Source organism: Mytilus trossulus, chromosome 7, assembly GCF_036588685.1.
Source record: "Mytilus trossulus isolate FHL-02 chromosome 7, PNRI_Mtr1.1.1.hap1, whole genome shotgun sequence".
Taxonomy (NCBI): domain Eukaryota; kingdom Metazoa; phylum Mollusca; class Bivalvia; order Mytilida; family Mytilidae; genus Mytilus; species Mytilus trossulus.
In genome coordinates this window covers 74,215,031-74,230,635 of record NC_086379.1, presented here as the reverse complement: position 1 = coordinate 74,230,635, position 15,605 = coordinate 74,215,031, and the positions used below count along the sequence as shown (strand labels likewise).

At 30.4% G+C, this 15,605-nt stretch overlaps 2 protein-coding genes across 7 annotated transcripts in view; one reads left to right on the top strand and one right to left on the bottom strand.

Moving 5' to 3' along the window:
* The first annotated feature begins 4,680 nt into the window (after window positions 1-4,680).
* Window positions 4,681-10,816, top strand: LOC134725791 (uncharacterized). Its single transcript, XM_063589948.1, has 4 exons — window positions 4,681-4,816; window positions 6,463-6,627; window positions 7,085-7,135; window positions 7,631-10,816. The coding sequence occupies exons 1-4, from the start codon at window positions 4,753-4,755 to the stop codon at window positions 7,789-7,791; spliced, it is 441 nt and encodes a 146-aa protein (XP_063446018.1). The 5' UTR covers window positions 4,681-4,752; the 3' UTR covers window positions 7,792-10,816.
* Window positions 10,817-13,723: 2,907 nt separating this feature from the next.
* Window positions 13,724-15,605, bottom strand: part of LOC134725790 (dynein axonemal heavy chain 3-like) — a 63,907-nt gene continuing 62,025 nt past the window's right edge. For all 6 annotated transcript variants that reach the window (XM_063589942.1, XM_063589943.1, XM_063589944.1 and 3 more), the window contains one exon: window positions 13,724-15,158. In XM_063589942.1, the coding sequence (XP_063446012.1) occupies window positions 14,952-15,158 (207 nt within the window). In that variant the 3' untranslated portion in view covers window positions 13,724-14,951. The remainder of the gene's footprint in view (window positions 15,159-15,605) is intronic.

The following is a 15,605-nucleotide window of genomic DNA, read 5'->3' as shown; positions in this document are numbered from 1 at the left end:
AAATATATCTAAAACTATGTCAATTTCAAAGACTATTTAAGTGTAAGGACAACTGTATAAGGTGTTACAGTACATGACCTTGAACTCAAGGATCACTGTTGTTATTTCAGTTTCTTAGCCACAGCTTTAGCTCTTTTTGTAAAATGTTGTATATTTAGCAGTTAGAACAGGTTGCTAATTTTAAATGCACATGTTTTATAGTCTGCTGACCAGAATCTGATTTCTCCATCTTCAATATGTTAGTTGTCCTTGACCTTATTTTCAACTTTATTTTGTATATAGAACCATTGCAAGGTATAAATGATGAATTGTTGGGGTTAAGCACCTCTTTCAGCGTAATGGCCTAAACTAGTATTGTGGCAATCAGTTTTATATTGAGGAAAGAAGCTGGAGAACTTGCAACCTCCTTGTTTTCAGCCTATTTTTGCTAGATGTACAAAAAAATAACTGGTTGAACCACAAAACAATGAACTAGTTATACCACAAAACACGAACTAGTTAGACCACAAAAAATAGTCATCAACCGAGATCCGATTCAAATTGACATTTTGATATGATTGACCATTTGGTGATGAACACTAAAAGCTGTTACCATTATAGTCAGTTTTTGATAAAAGATTGCATGAAATCCAATAAAAAGCTTGTTGTACTGACTTGATATCTTCATGGTCCAATATTTAAACAAAATAGGGAAGTGAAGTGATCATTATTATACCCAATTAAGTCAATGTAATTGTATTTTATACTTTGATATACAAGTACAATTTGTTGTCAATATGAATTACCATACTTGTCAAGAAAACATTCTTAATTGAAAATTACATAAGTAATTCCGTTAAAAAAAAATAGGCTCGACCACAAATGTACAGTAATAAACAAAGAAGGATAACTCTAACTCAAATGTTTAACTTGTGTTGCAAAGTTTTATTTAAAAAAATCACAAATTGCAAAATGAAAGTAATCATTATCCTTGAAGTTGAGTGCTCACAAGCACTTTGACTTATGTTATTATTCTATGAGTAATTATAATTGACCTTGACTTCATGGATATGATTCATAAATCAACGTTTAGTTTTGTAATTAGGTCAGTTTCTCAGTTTGAAAGTTGTTAATATATATAGTAAAAACTAAATGTCTGTGTTCATGGTAATCAATTGGTGTACATGTTGATTATGCAGGCTTCATCTGACCTTGACCTCGTTTTCAGGGTCAATGTTAAGAGTTTACTGTCAAGGTCAGTTTTTCAATCAGACAATCAGACTAAGTTACAAGTGATTTTTTAGTTTGTTGTATAGCACTTGTGTTTGTCCATCTGACAGAGTTCATTTGGCTTTCACCTTATAAATCATTAGTAAGCAATAATTGTTAATTTTTATAAGTATGCAATTTGGAATATCCAAAAGTATGTAAACAAACCGAGTCAAGGTCACCATATTGATTTCAAAAATGACCAAGACCTGGGTCATATAGGTAAGCTACAAAAGGTCTTAGATAACAAAAAATATGAAATACAACAAAGAGAACTTCAATCTGATTTTAATTTTTTTTAAAACACACCAAAAAAACATTAATCTATCACTTGGGCAGGGAAACAAAGATACAAAAGTGACATATTCACTTCTGAGTATAAGAGCAACTGACAACACCATGGCAAATGAAACGAAAATCAACCAAAAGAAAAATAACAATATACAAAAAAAACCACAATATACAATAAACAAAAGACTGACCACACAAACTGCATCAAAGCAGGTGTTGATCTCAAGTGATTCTAAGTGTTAGCAGATCCTGCTCCCCTTGTTGCACCGGTAATTTTACTCATGGCAGTACTAATTCGGTGATGTCACATTCGAGAAAAGAGGATGGGATTGTGGTAACGACAATTAAATTTTAAACATATCTGTCGTCGTCTGGGAATCATATTCCATAGCAGTAAAACAACTCGTGAGGCCTACATTACATTTTTGAAGGGATGAATTCAGTTCAATCATCTTGAAACCTTGTTTAATAGGCTTATTGGTAATCAGCAATTCTTTTTTCAAGGAAATTATTATAGAAATGATCTCCGGAATATTGAATCATCTGGGAGATACTGCTATGATATACCCCATAATATGATAGTGTTATTTGAATGATTATCATATGTTGCTATTTATAAATGTGAAGTTCAAAATTGGAAAGCTGAATTAATCTCTTTTGTCGGAAAGTTTTGTTCTCAACTACATGTATAACCATCTTTTGCTCATTTTCAATTGCTTGATGTGGGTCAAAATGTTAGTGGAGTTGAGTTCTTTTTTTCTGTATTCTTTATTTTTCTATTTGGTTTTCTATGTTTTGCATATCTACCTCAATTCTTAAAAAGCATCTACAGTATTCTCTCAGATAATTTTTTTTGTGTCCATTTTTCGTTATTCTTCCTCCTCCCCCCTCAAGTTTTCAACGCTTATCTTCTGGTCGTCATATAACTGAAAGCGTTAACATTGCATGAGATCTGTGGAGTGTTAGTCGATTTTCTTACAGAATTTGTAGAGTTTAACCAGCGATATGTAAAACTATACTTTTTTAATAGTGATATGTCTCCGGTCTAACTTAAATAACAAGATATGATAGTAACATATTTACCATGATTGACCAGAGACATATAATACAATATCTTTTATAAAATATCTCTGCATTGAAGGAAAATAAAAACATATCATGTAATTGTTAATACTAGCTACGAATCCGAAAAGAAAATCTCAATCTACACGGTTTCTTGACAGAAACGTTTTAAAAGGTTAGTCTGACATTACAACACACAGTTAAGATAAGATAGGTAAACATGTATTAGCCAGCATAAACAGAATAAGAATGAATAAGAATATTTATTATTCCAATCAAGGGCCCTTGATGGGCAGCATAACATTTAAGAATTGAATGCTCCTTTTTGTAAGTTTATTGGGGTGTAAAAGCGTTGACCGAAGTACATTTTGTATGAAGCGCGGAAGCGCTTTATACTAAAAATGTGCGCACGGTCAACGCTTTCACAACCCTATAAAGTTACAAAAAAGAAGCATTCAATACTTATAATTACATTTTTTAGCTATGATGATATCATGAAAATACGAATTTTATAATTTTTGTATTTCATTCAACTGTGCACTTTATTGTGGGACCACGTGTTATCATGAATGAAAAGTTTTATTGAGTAATGCAATTGCTTACGGAATAACACGCGATGTGCAGTTAGCCAATACAAATAAAGTATTATAATGAAACATACATCTAATGTAATTATGTACACATAAAACAATACATCATGATTTGTAACAGAAAAACATTTTTTTATACTATATGAAACATTAAAAAGCTCAGACATATGTTATTATCTTCATTCTATATAAATCACATACATTTAATTCCAGGCAGGATCAGAACCATACAAAAAATTATAAAAATTATCATTGATCATCATTGTTATTACATACATTATTTTAAAACATTTCGTCTAACGTCTAGACATGTAATAATATAGCTCCCTAAATATTTAAGTACAGACAATTTTTCATAAGTAAATAAACAAACAAATTTTGCCTCATTAAAAAGATATATAGAATTAGGACAGATAGGGTTAATCTCCCTATCATTTTTGTATATGACCTCTTCTAAAGCCATTTTTGTACGAAGTTTTCAAATTGCAATAGTATGATATCAAAACAGCAAATATAATGAAGTTAATGAACGATTGAGATAGACCATTTTTACATATACCAAGGGGAGACTTGATAAAAAGCATTGTTATTTACTGTTTCATTGCATTTGATAGAATAAGAGGACTGTGTGGCACTTGTCTAAAAAAAATTAATATATATTACTTAATTATTAAGTGTTATATTAAGGTATACAGGGGAAAAAATTGAGACAAGTGCCTGTGCTTTGTGACAAATAAACCAAGATTTTTTTAAAGCAAATCCACAGAGATTTTTGTTATAAAATTTTAAACATAAGTTGCTTATTTGTTTTTTTATGATGTGCTAGCGTTTATTGTTTACAAATTGAAAAAGTTCTAAGCAATCTGTAGATTCCAAAACACCTCGTGCTGAGTCACTAAAGTCGAGCGCACCCTATTTTAAAGGTGTACATGATTTAGTCCATATTTATATATGTTTTAAACAATTATAACTACATTTATATTTTTTTTAAAGGGAATCAATGCCAACACTGCATGCAATAATTCTCTATCTATCAGTCACCGAATTGCCATTGGCCCAAATATGAGAGACTGAGTACAAGAATCAAGGCTGTGGATTTTCTATAAAATTTCGATGTTTCGTGCCTTGAGTCCTAATAAAGAAAGAACATACAATATATGACATGTACATAGTTAAGCATGCGTTGTCCATCTTAAATTGAAGTTCCCATGAATACGGATTTAATGAGGTCAACTCATTCACTTGCAAGTGAATCAGTCATTATCAATATTGTTAAGCTTAATTTGACAAAATGGAACCATTTTGGCTGCTATAAGCGAATTATTATTTCATTATTTCTTTTTTATTATTGATTGAAAAAAACAAATCATACTTTAAATTTTTATGCATCTCGTAGCTAGTGCTCCTTCAAGTGTCGGAATATGAATGTAGTAAGGCATTTTAAAAATCCGCGGGAAAATGTATCGTGAACTGGTTCCCTAAATTAAAAACCAGTCAGCAGGTGCCCGAAAGAAAATATGTAAATGAGACAGGTGGCGCTCTTCAAGTTTCAAAGACAGCCATGATGGACAGGTTATGGCTAACCTGTTCCATTTTAGTAGTATTAATAGGCTTATTTCGAACAGGTAAATGGTCTTTTTTGAAAGTCTGGACCACAAAGAGGATTGTATCTATTATGTGGTTCCTTAAACGTTACCGATAATTTCCTTTTTGAGATTTACCTTTACGATTGGTCACTGGCCAAATATGTATGATTGTTTACCTGAATTTGTTCACTTCCGCAAAGTCACAAAGACTGTTTATGTTCATATAACGCTCGTGTTTTGTTTATTATAAATGCTAAAAGCCAATGTATAACAGTTGCGTCTGGTCCTGCAGTAATTCTATGGCTGTGAGTGTGAAATTGCGAGGTACAGTTAGATTAAATGCGCCTTTTGTGAGAGTGCAATCTGTTACCTATGCTTGTCAGAAGAACCACTTCTTGAAGTGTAGATTCCCTAACTTTTATAAGACATGTCACTTGTTCCATCCCACATTTAAATGGTTAAAATCCTAAATCTGCTATATACACATAAATTATGTAAACATCACAATGTCACAGCACAAGTTTACAAACTTTATTTACATTTATCCACTTAAGTTAGTCATTATGAAACTCTCCTATCACATTATATCTATATACTTGCATATATGGCATCTTGAACCATACAACCAATATGTAGAGTTAAAGTCTTTAAAAAGCTTTGCTACATTTGGCAATTATCATTAAAGACATTAACTCATCTACCACACTCTCATCTTCCGTAAGCTAAAATATCTATTCTACATGAGTAAGTGGGAGGGTCCAATATTCTACATCACATATTTATAGTACAAGCCTCGTACAAGCATACATGTATCTTTACAAAACTGTCTAGATAATAAGATTTGAACTTTTCTGATGTAGTGCAAAGCAAAACCCAATTGACAAATGTTCAATAATAAGTACCCATGCCTCATTCAAAACAATAAAATAGTGAAAGAACCAATAACAATATGTGTTTATCCAATCTTCAACTTTTCATAATTTACTAATTGGAGGTATTGTTTCTTAAATACATGAATGCATGAAATATTTTCCACTGAACTTTTAACAGAAAATGAGCATGTTTAAAAAAGAATTCTGGCGCAGGAGACACACATTACAAATTTTGGCCTGAGCTTTTTAATAGCATCTGTTTTGAGATTTTGGGAATCTGAGTCTGTTACTATAAATAAATTATAATTATTATTTGGCTGCCAATGCTAATTTTGTTAAGCAATCGCTTACAAATTAAGCTATTCTACAATATTTTAAATACATGTATCTATTTTATCTCTATTCTGGAATTTGAAAATTTCATGTTTTACTCAAGCTCGACTCATTGTTAGAAAAAAAAAAATAAATACATGTATGTAAATCATTTTGCATATTTACTTTTGTAAATATGTTTTGTTCATGCCCACCGTACCTAAAACAATTCTCAAAATGAATTATATTTTCAGAAACTTTTAAAGTCTTATATTTAACTTTATTTTATCAGTTTACTTGTGTTAATATAGTTTTAAATATATTAATTTTAATCCAGTCCATGAATGAACATGCATAAAAAAGAATTTGCAGTTTTCCCATAAATTTGAAAGACAATATTATCACTGTTTTCATGCATTACACAGAGTTATCATAGCGAATGGAGTATTTGAATTTGTAATTTTAGTTTATAATACATATTACAATGTATATATGTTACAGGAGAAGCTGTAGAATGTTATCAATGTGACAGTAATGAAGACGGTATTCAGTGTCCTGCTGATGAAAGATTTGACACCTATATAAATGCTCCTGTAGATTGTAACGGGTTTGAGGCTCATACACCTGGCCAGTTTTGTATGAAAATAACACAAGAAAGTCCTGGCTGTGAGTATTCATGTATTTAAAATAAATTGTTTGATGTATTATAAAACCTTTCATTATGGAAGTAAATTTTAGAAAAAGGTAATTAATGTTAAAGTTAACCTTGGTCTAGAATTTTTTTTTTTTTATAAAAAACAATAGACTTTTAAGTTATTTATTCACTTGCCATGCTGATATCATATATGATGATATACATGTACATTTAAACTGTGTATATGCTAATGGTAAATCACTCATAATAATGTAAATTATCTGTAATTTGGCATCCCTATTAGATTTCAGAAATATCATATTGTGATTAAAATTCTATATTGGTATAGAAATTCAGCCACTTTTTTTTTTAAATATTAAAAAGTTAAACTGATACAAGTATATACTTGCAAAAGAACATTTTATATATGAACTAAAAAATATTTGGATTTTCTCAAAAATAATCATTTATCATGTTTATAACTTACAGGGCGAGGATGGAAAAAAGTGACAAGAAGATGTGGTTCAAGGACAGACTCAGGTAATCATATTGTAGATATAAGATTGGTTGCTAGGTGAAAACAAGTTTTACAGATTGAGTGTAAACATTAACTGAAGGTTGTCTGATGCAATATGTAAGGCCCTCTCAGTGGTTCTCAATTACATTTAAGCGCTTCTGTTTCAGTGCTATTGTATTACACATTTTGATTTTGATAGCAGCTGCAGTGGTATGATTTGTATTAATTATAATTTTCCAGTGCGTACTTGTACAATTTCAACCATGTGATCACCTGTTACAATGTGTATACTTTATATTTTACCCAATGATGTCAAATATCAGTTCAGGAAAAGAGCAGAATGCAGCATATCTTTAAATATTAATTTAGAGAATAAAAAGATGCACAAATATGGTAAGAGAGGAGAAATGTTTTAATAAAATCTATAATGAACAAATTATTTCTTTTAGTTTAAGGTCTGTCACTCTGTAAATCAAACTTTTATCTTTGATAATGTAGATTGTTATTTTCTATTGTAGGTGTGGCCTGGGGATGTCTGTGGTCATGGGACACAGTGGGTGTGTTTAGAGAGATCTGCTACTGTGAATCAAATAAATGCAATAGTGCTGCTGGATTACATCTTAGTCTTTTGTCGGCCATGTTTGTTGTTATTACTGCATATCTTGTCAAATTCTTATAATCCAAAATCTTTTTTGAAGTGTCTGCATATAGTTCATTTGTATAAAGTAGGAACATCACACATTAATTTAGAAATTTGTATATAGAGTAAGGAATAATTGTATTAGTTATGTCAAAATAAAGTAATTACTGTATACACAATTCACAAGCAATATAAGAAATTGTCAAGAGTAGAACAATAAATATCAAAGAATGCTTCAGGTGTGTGTTGAGTTGTAGATTCATTTTATTATATCATTTCAATTATTTAAGCTTTTAATCCAGCATTTATATTACATACCTGGGGTAGAAGTTGAGGAATTAATGATAAAAGTACATCATTTAAAAAGTCAATACATTAGAGTGCTCCTCGTTTGTTTATGTATGACTAATAAAAACAGTATATTTTCTTAACTTTTTCGCTATACATGTTTCTTTCTCATTTAAGTCATATAGCAATTGATATAATGACCAGTCATTTTACCTCTCTATTCAAAAAGAATATTTGATCACTTTTCTGAAACGAAAAATTCAGTAATAAATGTTCAACCTCAACTTTTATCCCAATGTTCCTGTACAGCTATATATTTTAGTGACACACTTTAGTTGAATTAGACAATGTCACTTTGTTCTATGCAATTCTGTGTAAATATTGGGGTTTGTTTCAGTGCCATACATTTTGTTCTATAATTTCATACCATTATTTTTTGCTTTTATTAGTCCTATTTTTAACCTTTATCACTCGTCAGTTTTAGTTGTAGTTAAGGCATAGTGTAGTGCATGGTAGAGGGCTTATTGAAAGTACATGTATTACCTATTTACTATTACGTCAACCATTTTGATGTACTTAACTGTTTAAAACACTAAAACCTATTTTGAAATGCTGGTTTTAATTGTTCTATGTCTTGATAACGTAAATTTTCATTTAAGCACTGTAGAACAAGTAATGAGATTCATCTTCAGTACATGGCAAAAGTTCTGGGTTCCATTGATTTCAATAAGGTCCACCTAGAATTTTCTTATATTCAAGACATATAAGACTTCAATAACATATTTCTATTTGCTTCTTGTGTGAGTGGGTGTATGTGAAAATTGTGTAATAAATTGTATGAAGTTGAAGATGTAAATAAAAGTGTTTTATATATATGTGTTGTCAAATAGAAAAGAATCAGTAATTACAAAACTATAAAGGTATTTGTTATTGAATGAAGAGAGAAAAAACTTTTATTATAATGTGCTAAACAAAAATGTTAACAAGCAAAACCATGTGGTTAGATAACTGATATAAACTATTGAATAATGGTTTCTATCACAAACATAACTAACATTTTTCATTTAAGAATGATGACCTTTTCATTTTTAAAGTACAGCAAAGGGAAGACAGATTGCTGTTCAATTCACTTAAAATTATTTAAAAAAAAGTTTTATTGATGTTTAAAGATTTTCAGAATTTTTTAAACATAAGCAAGACAAATTTGGAAAAACAGAATTCTTAAGTATAAGGAAAAAATGTGATGCTTTTAGCATTTTATAGATGATCAATTACCTGAGGCAACTTAAATAAACAACTTAGACGAACTAGCTTCTGTCTATTTATGTAGAACTATGTATTTATATAGCTCATAGATCAGAACAACGATGAACTTGAATAATATTAAAATTGAAATTTTGCAAAACTAAAAGGTGACTCCAGGGGAATTGACTCTGTACTGTACCAAAACTACTGAATTTATATTTTTATCAAGTTTTGAAAGATATTCTATATACATACATATTATAATGTATAACTTGTTAAAAACTACATTCTTTTTATGTTTACTACCAAATGGTGCTATTTCAGTAATGGTTTATTTTGAAAGAAAAATGATGGACGTTTAATTATCCATCCAGAAAAGCTTATACAATGGTCCAGTCCAAACTTTAATTGAACAATTTTATATTTTGATAACATTTTATATGTGTGTGTTGAACATTGTGGTTGTGATAAATTTCAACGATGTCTTAGTATAGTTTGTGTGATACAGGGAGGCGTGGATGCCCCCACCCATATCTAACATATCAGATGTAAATAATTTTTTAGTAAGATTGTATATTTAGATAATTTTATTGTATACATTGTGTATAAGTATGTGTGATTGATAAATGAGAGATTGATTCCAGAAAATTTTACAACTCCTACCATTCCATTAGTATGAAATATCACAGATGATTTTAAAATTGTTTTACCTCATGTAACAAAATTTATTATTATCCTCCAAAGAAATTTACAAAAGTATAAGTATTTATGACTTAAACATTCCATTTCTTTTGAAAACTCTTAGTTCTTTTGTAGGTAAATATGCATAGGTCCCCCTAGATGCCTTTTGGTTATTTGTGTTATTGGGTTGCTGTCTCATGACATACACCCCCACATCTCCTTTTAAACAAATTGCAATTTCTAAAATTGAAATATACAGGATACACTGATTTTTTTGCTGTTATCTTGCAATCAAAATCATCATCTTAATCAAACAAAAATCATGTTTTGTGAGGGAAAATTTCAACTGCAACATTTTAAAAGTAAATTGCATAATAAACATGTAAAATTGCTAAATATATGAAATGTAAAAAATTAAATTTAAAATAACCAAGTAAGATATCACATATATTTTTCAATATTAATATTACATTTTACAATTGTTCATATAAATTTGAGTCCATTTTAAGGTTTAATTGTTAAATTTAAATGTAAACATATCATGTACCGGTTGTGAAAACGTAGAAAATAAGAAGAAAGGTGTTATATACCAATGGCTAAGGCTATTCTCTAGAATTGTTTTCCATTGATAGCAGATTTACATATCAACCAATGGCTGAAAGTGTTAGTAATGTTAACCATATCATATTGAAGCTTGATCTTATACTGTTTTTCTTATATACAATAGAAACTATTCCCACACTGGTTGTGATTTTGCTTTCATTCCTCAAATGGTTGTGTAATTAAAGCTATCAGATATATATGTATAGATAGATTTATAAATTCTTATAAAATAAACTTTTGTAGAAAAGACAGTGTTTAATGGTTTTATTTTATGAAAGTAGAGAACAGTTTTTGAGAGCATAATGTGCTGCCTCTTTGCTGTTTTTGACTATTTTCTTAATTAATGCTGATTAAATAAAAAAGATGTGGTATGATTGCCAATGAGACAACTCTCCACAAAAGACCAAATGACACAGACATTAACAACTATAGGTTGCTGTACGGTCTTCAACAATGAGCAAAGCACATAACTGCATAGTCAGCTGAAGCCTGCTTTAAATTTTAGGAAATAATTATATAATAATAAGATAGAATTTTAAGAAAGATTTTCATTATGGCCTCTGTGACGTTATAATTCAGGTGCTATGCCAACTGAAAAATTGACCATTTTAGCAGCCTAAAAAAGCAGGTTGAGTACAACAGCTGGTGGACATTTAGATATAATTAATATAGTACATTTGATAGCTACACACAGATCCAGTTATGAGTGCTTATTGGACACACATTGCATGTACAATCAAGAATTGTAGCATTGATGGAAACGTGTGTGTGCAATGGAAGTAGCAATTTAAGGCTGTCATAATAGACAAGTTTCTTACCTGTTTATTAGCGACAAAAAGAAGGCAGTTTGTTGTCAAGCCTGCAAATTTTGTTGCAGAAAGCTCGACATAGGGATAGTGATCTGGTGGCAACGGTGTTAGCTTACTTCTTAAAAGCTTTATATTTTAGATGGTGGAAGATCATAAGATGCTTCATACTTTGTATATAGATGCCTCATGTTACAAAGTTTCTGTCGGTCACATGTGCAATTTGATCGACCTCATTTTCATGGTCCAGTGACTACTTGAAAAAAAAAGTAAGAATTTTTTGTAATGTTAAATTCTCTCTTATAAGTAATAAGATAATTATATTTGGTATGTGAAAACCATGCAAGGTCCTCATGCCCGTCAGAGTTTTCACTTGACCTCGACCTCATTTCATGAATCAGCGAACCAGGTTAAGATTTGGCGGTCGTCAAGTCCATATCTCAGATACTATAAGCAATAGGACTAGTATATTTGGTGTATGGAAGGAGTAAAATGTACAGGTCTAACTGGCAGGTGTCATCTGATCTTGACCTCATTTTCATGGTTCAGTGGTTATAGTTGAGTTTTTGTGTTTTTGTCTGGTTTTCTTGTACTTTATGCAAAAGGTCTACTATATTTGGTGTATGGAAAAATTGTTAGGTATACAGGTCTAGCTGACAGGTGTCATCTGAGCTTGACCTCAATTAAATGGTACAGTGGTTATATTTAAGTTGATGCGTTTTGGTCTGTTTTCCTTATACTTTATGCAATATGTCTACTATATTTGGTGTATGGAAACATTGTAAGGATATATGTCTAGCTGTTAAGTGTCATTTGACCTTGACCTCATACTCATGGTTGATTGCTCAGTGTGATTTTTTGTGTTTTGGCGGTTTTCTTAAATTATAAGCAATAGTTCAACATAATTTTTTGTATGAAAGAATTGTTAGCTGTACATGTCTGTCTGGCATGGTTCATCTGACCTTGACCTCATTTTCACTGTTCATTGGTCAATGCTTAGTTTTCCTGGTTAATGTTAAGTTTATGTGACATTTGTAATAAGGCTTTATTTTTGAGACTATTAACATTGTATCAATGATTAGAAGATGGACGAGACATTTCAGCGTGTGCACTCTTGTGAAGAAAGGTAGCAGGTGCAAAACAACCACCTAAAGGCACTAAGATAGTAGATGTGTTACTGTGTTGTAAGATGCAGATTAACTCTAGTTTTATTTACTACAGAATGTAGGATAGTTTAGGTTATAATTATCTTAGAAGTAAAAAAAAATGGTCTAAACTTATCATTTTGGTGCCTTTTATTGCTTATGGTACCTTGTGTTGGATTGATTTTGCTCATTATTGATGGCTGTACTTATAGGTGTGAATTTGGTCATTGGGAGATAAGTGTGGTTCATAAGTGTTTCTTGTTTTTTAATATAGTCCAAATTTAATAATTTGTAGAACATTTGAATTTGTTGTTCCCTTGTACCCATGAAATCCATGAAATTTAGTATTAAACGAATAGTAATGTGGCCACAGTATTTGAAAAACAGATCAAAGACACCACAAACCTACTGGTAAGATTGACCAATGAACCTTGAAAAAGAGGTCAAGGTAGATGAAACCTGCCCAAACTGATCACATATTGTTGACCTACTATTTGTAGCAAGTATAGTTAAGTAACTTTAATTGTTATTTGGATGGAGAGTTGTCTCATTGGCACTCACACCACATCTTCCTATATCTATTAACCTTGATAACTAATCTATGAAATAAAGCTGAGAATAGGTGAACCCTAGAAGACAGACAAAACAACTTGCTAGAGACATAATATAGTTATCCTACTTCTCAATATAAGTGAGAAATTCATGACAAAAAAGCTTTACATTTTTTTTAGCAGTTGCTAACCCTGAAAATGAGTTAATAAAGGACAATGGACAGACAAACATAAGGCATCATTAAACAAGGTTTAAGCATCCAGATATTTCTACCCTCTGAAATACACTCCTTCAGTCATATATTTGAGTCACAAGTCCTATTCTTAGGTCAAGTGGTCATTATTTCAAATAAAGTTTTTCCAAAGAAGTATAACTCTACAACATTTCTTTCATTAGAAATCATATGACATTTTCTTCCTCTGAGATTTAATAAAATTTGACTTTTTTTCATCCATAATTAAAACACCAACTGATGAGGATACAAGAAAACTACATGTTTAAATTTCTTTGCTGTCAGTGTCATACAATGACACAGTCTTTATATTCTAATCAGTAAAACTGAGATGGCTGGGACATATGTAATTCATTCAAGAATTTTTATGGATGGTTAGTAGTATTGGTTACTAAGGAATTTTAAAAATAAGAACACAGTTTTCACAAATATGGTTTATTTCACGATATGAAGGATTAGACAAACAAAATATTATTTTGTAAACTTAATTGGCACAACAAAAACAATAATCATGTACAAAGGATAAATTGTGTCTCATTCATTCATTCTCTTGTTGCCTTTTTGCTCAAATGAAATAAATCACTGTTTTGGAAAATTGCACCTCTTTCTCAAACAAATTTATCCTCTGTACAGATTTTTGGCAAATAATGCAGAAATTTCAGCAGACATCTTTTTAATCAGCAGTACTTCCAAGTAAAAAATAAAATTTCTTTAACGAGATATTGATAATTATTTCAAATTAATTTTTAAGACATTCGAGGTCATTAGTTCATATGGACGGAATAACTATTTATATTAAAATAATTTATGTAATAAAACAAGTGTAAAATAACTATCACAGATTACAAGATATAGGGGGATCAATATACTTATGTACAGCTGTCTAAGTAAAGCATGACTGTACGCTATTCTACACACGATCTTAATTGTGCATCCACGTTATAGTGTATAACTCCATTCATCTCTCAATGTTTACAGCAAAACTATGCACAAATCTGTGCAACACTTTATTTACAAATTAAACTAAAAATAAATATGACTGGAATGTTCAAACAGTAAAAATAGCACAAAAATAGATATCACAGACGGATGATTGGACACTCCTGTGTAAAATGTTGTTTACAATAAGTAAACCTTAGTCAACAAAGAAAGTGGATGGAATAACTCTAACCCTGTAAATAATTCATGACTTCCAATTTGGCAACTAATGCTGACAATACTAAACTAGCACACCCTGTACTCTTGATGTACTGGTCCTATGTCTAGGAGATCAGGACTATTAACATTACAAGTTCCTACATACATGTATAGATCTTGACTATTAACATTACAAACATATGGAAAATAAAATAATGAAATAAAACAATCACAATGTACAAATAAATGCACCATTACACAAAAATATGTTCAAATCAGCAGTTTTCGAAATTTACTTTGTGGAAAAAGATCACAAAAATATATATGTTCTGAAAAATATGTTATTTGTATAAATACTCTTTCAGCAGCAAAAATAACTTTGATTTTTTTTTCTTCAGCAGATGAATATATCACACATCTAAATAATAAAATATCACAATTGATCCATATTGGACGGAATTGTATCAACAACAAGTCACATATGATGCCACAAAAATGCCACAGCATAATTTAGTCATCGAGCTGACATAAGCCAGCTACACCTCTATTAATCCAATGTTTCTGTGGCATGTCAGATGGTAACTTCAGCATCATAACAAAGTTGGTAGAATGACCAGTAGTGGACAGCAATCCTCTTCTAGCTGTTGTCTTGTATACTGGACAATTATAATGAGGAGTAAGAGTAAACTTAGATTTTTCATTAGGTCTCATCCATATCTAAAAATCTGGTTAAGGATAAATTATTAGCACAAATGATACCTTAATTTTTTTATGCAATTTCTTTTTCTGTGTTTGAGTTTATTCAAATAACTATACTCTACTAATAAATTTCCATGCAAAAATGTTGCTTTTTTATATCTGTTCTTTTATTTATTTTTTTGTTAGTATAAAAAAATACAGCATTCTGCAGTCTCCTGTTGATGCACACATTTGTTTCTCTCCAAGGAAAAAACTCTTTTTATACATTTTATTTTTTGCACTTTTAAAATTTGAAAAAAAAACCATGTAGGTTTGAAAAAAGGTGACCCATAGGTATTAATTTCTATGTCATTTGGTCTCTTGTGGAGAGTTGTCTCATTGGCAATCATACCACATCTTCTTTTTTTATATTGAAAGGAAGTTTTAATAATTCTTTATTTTTCTGCCTTCACATCTGTTCTAATA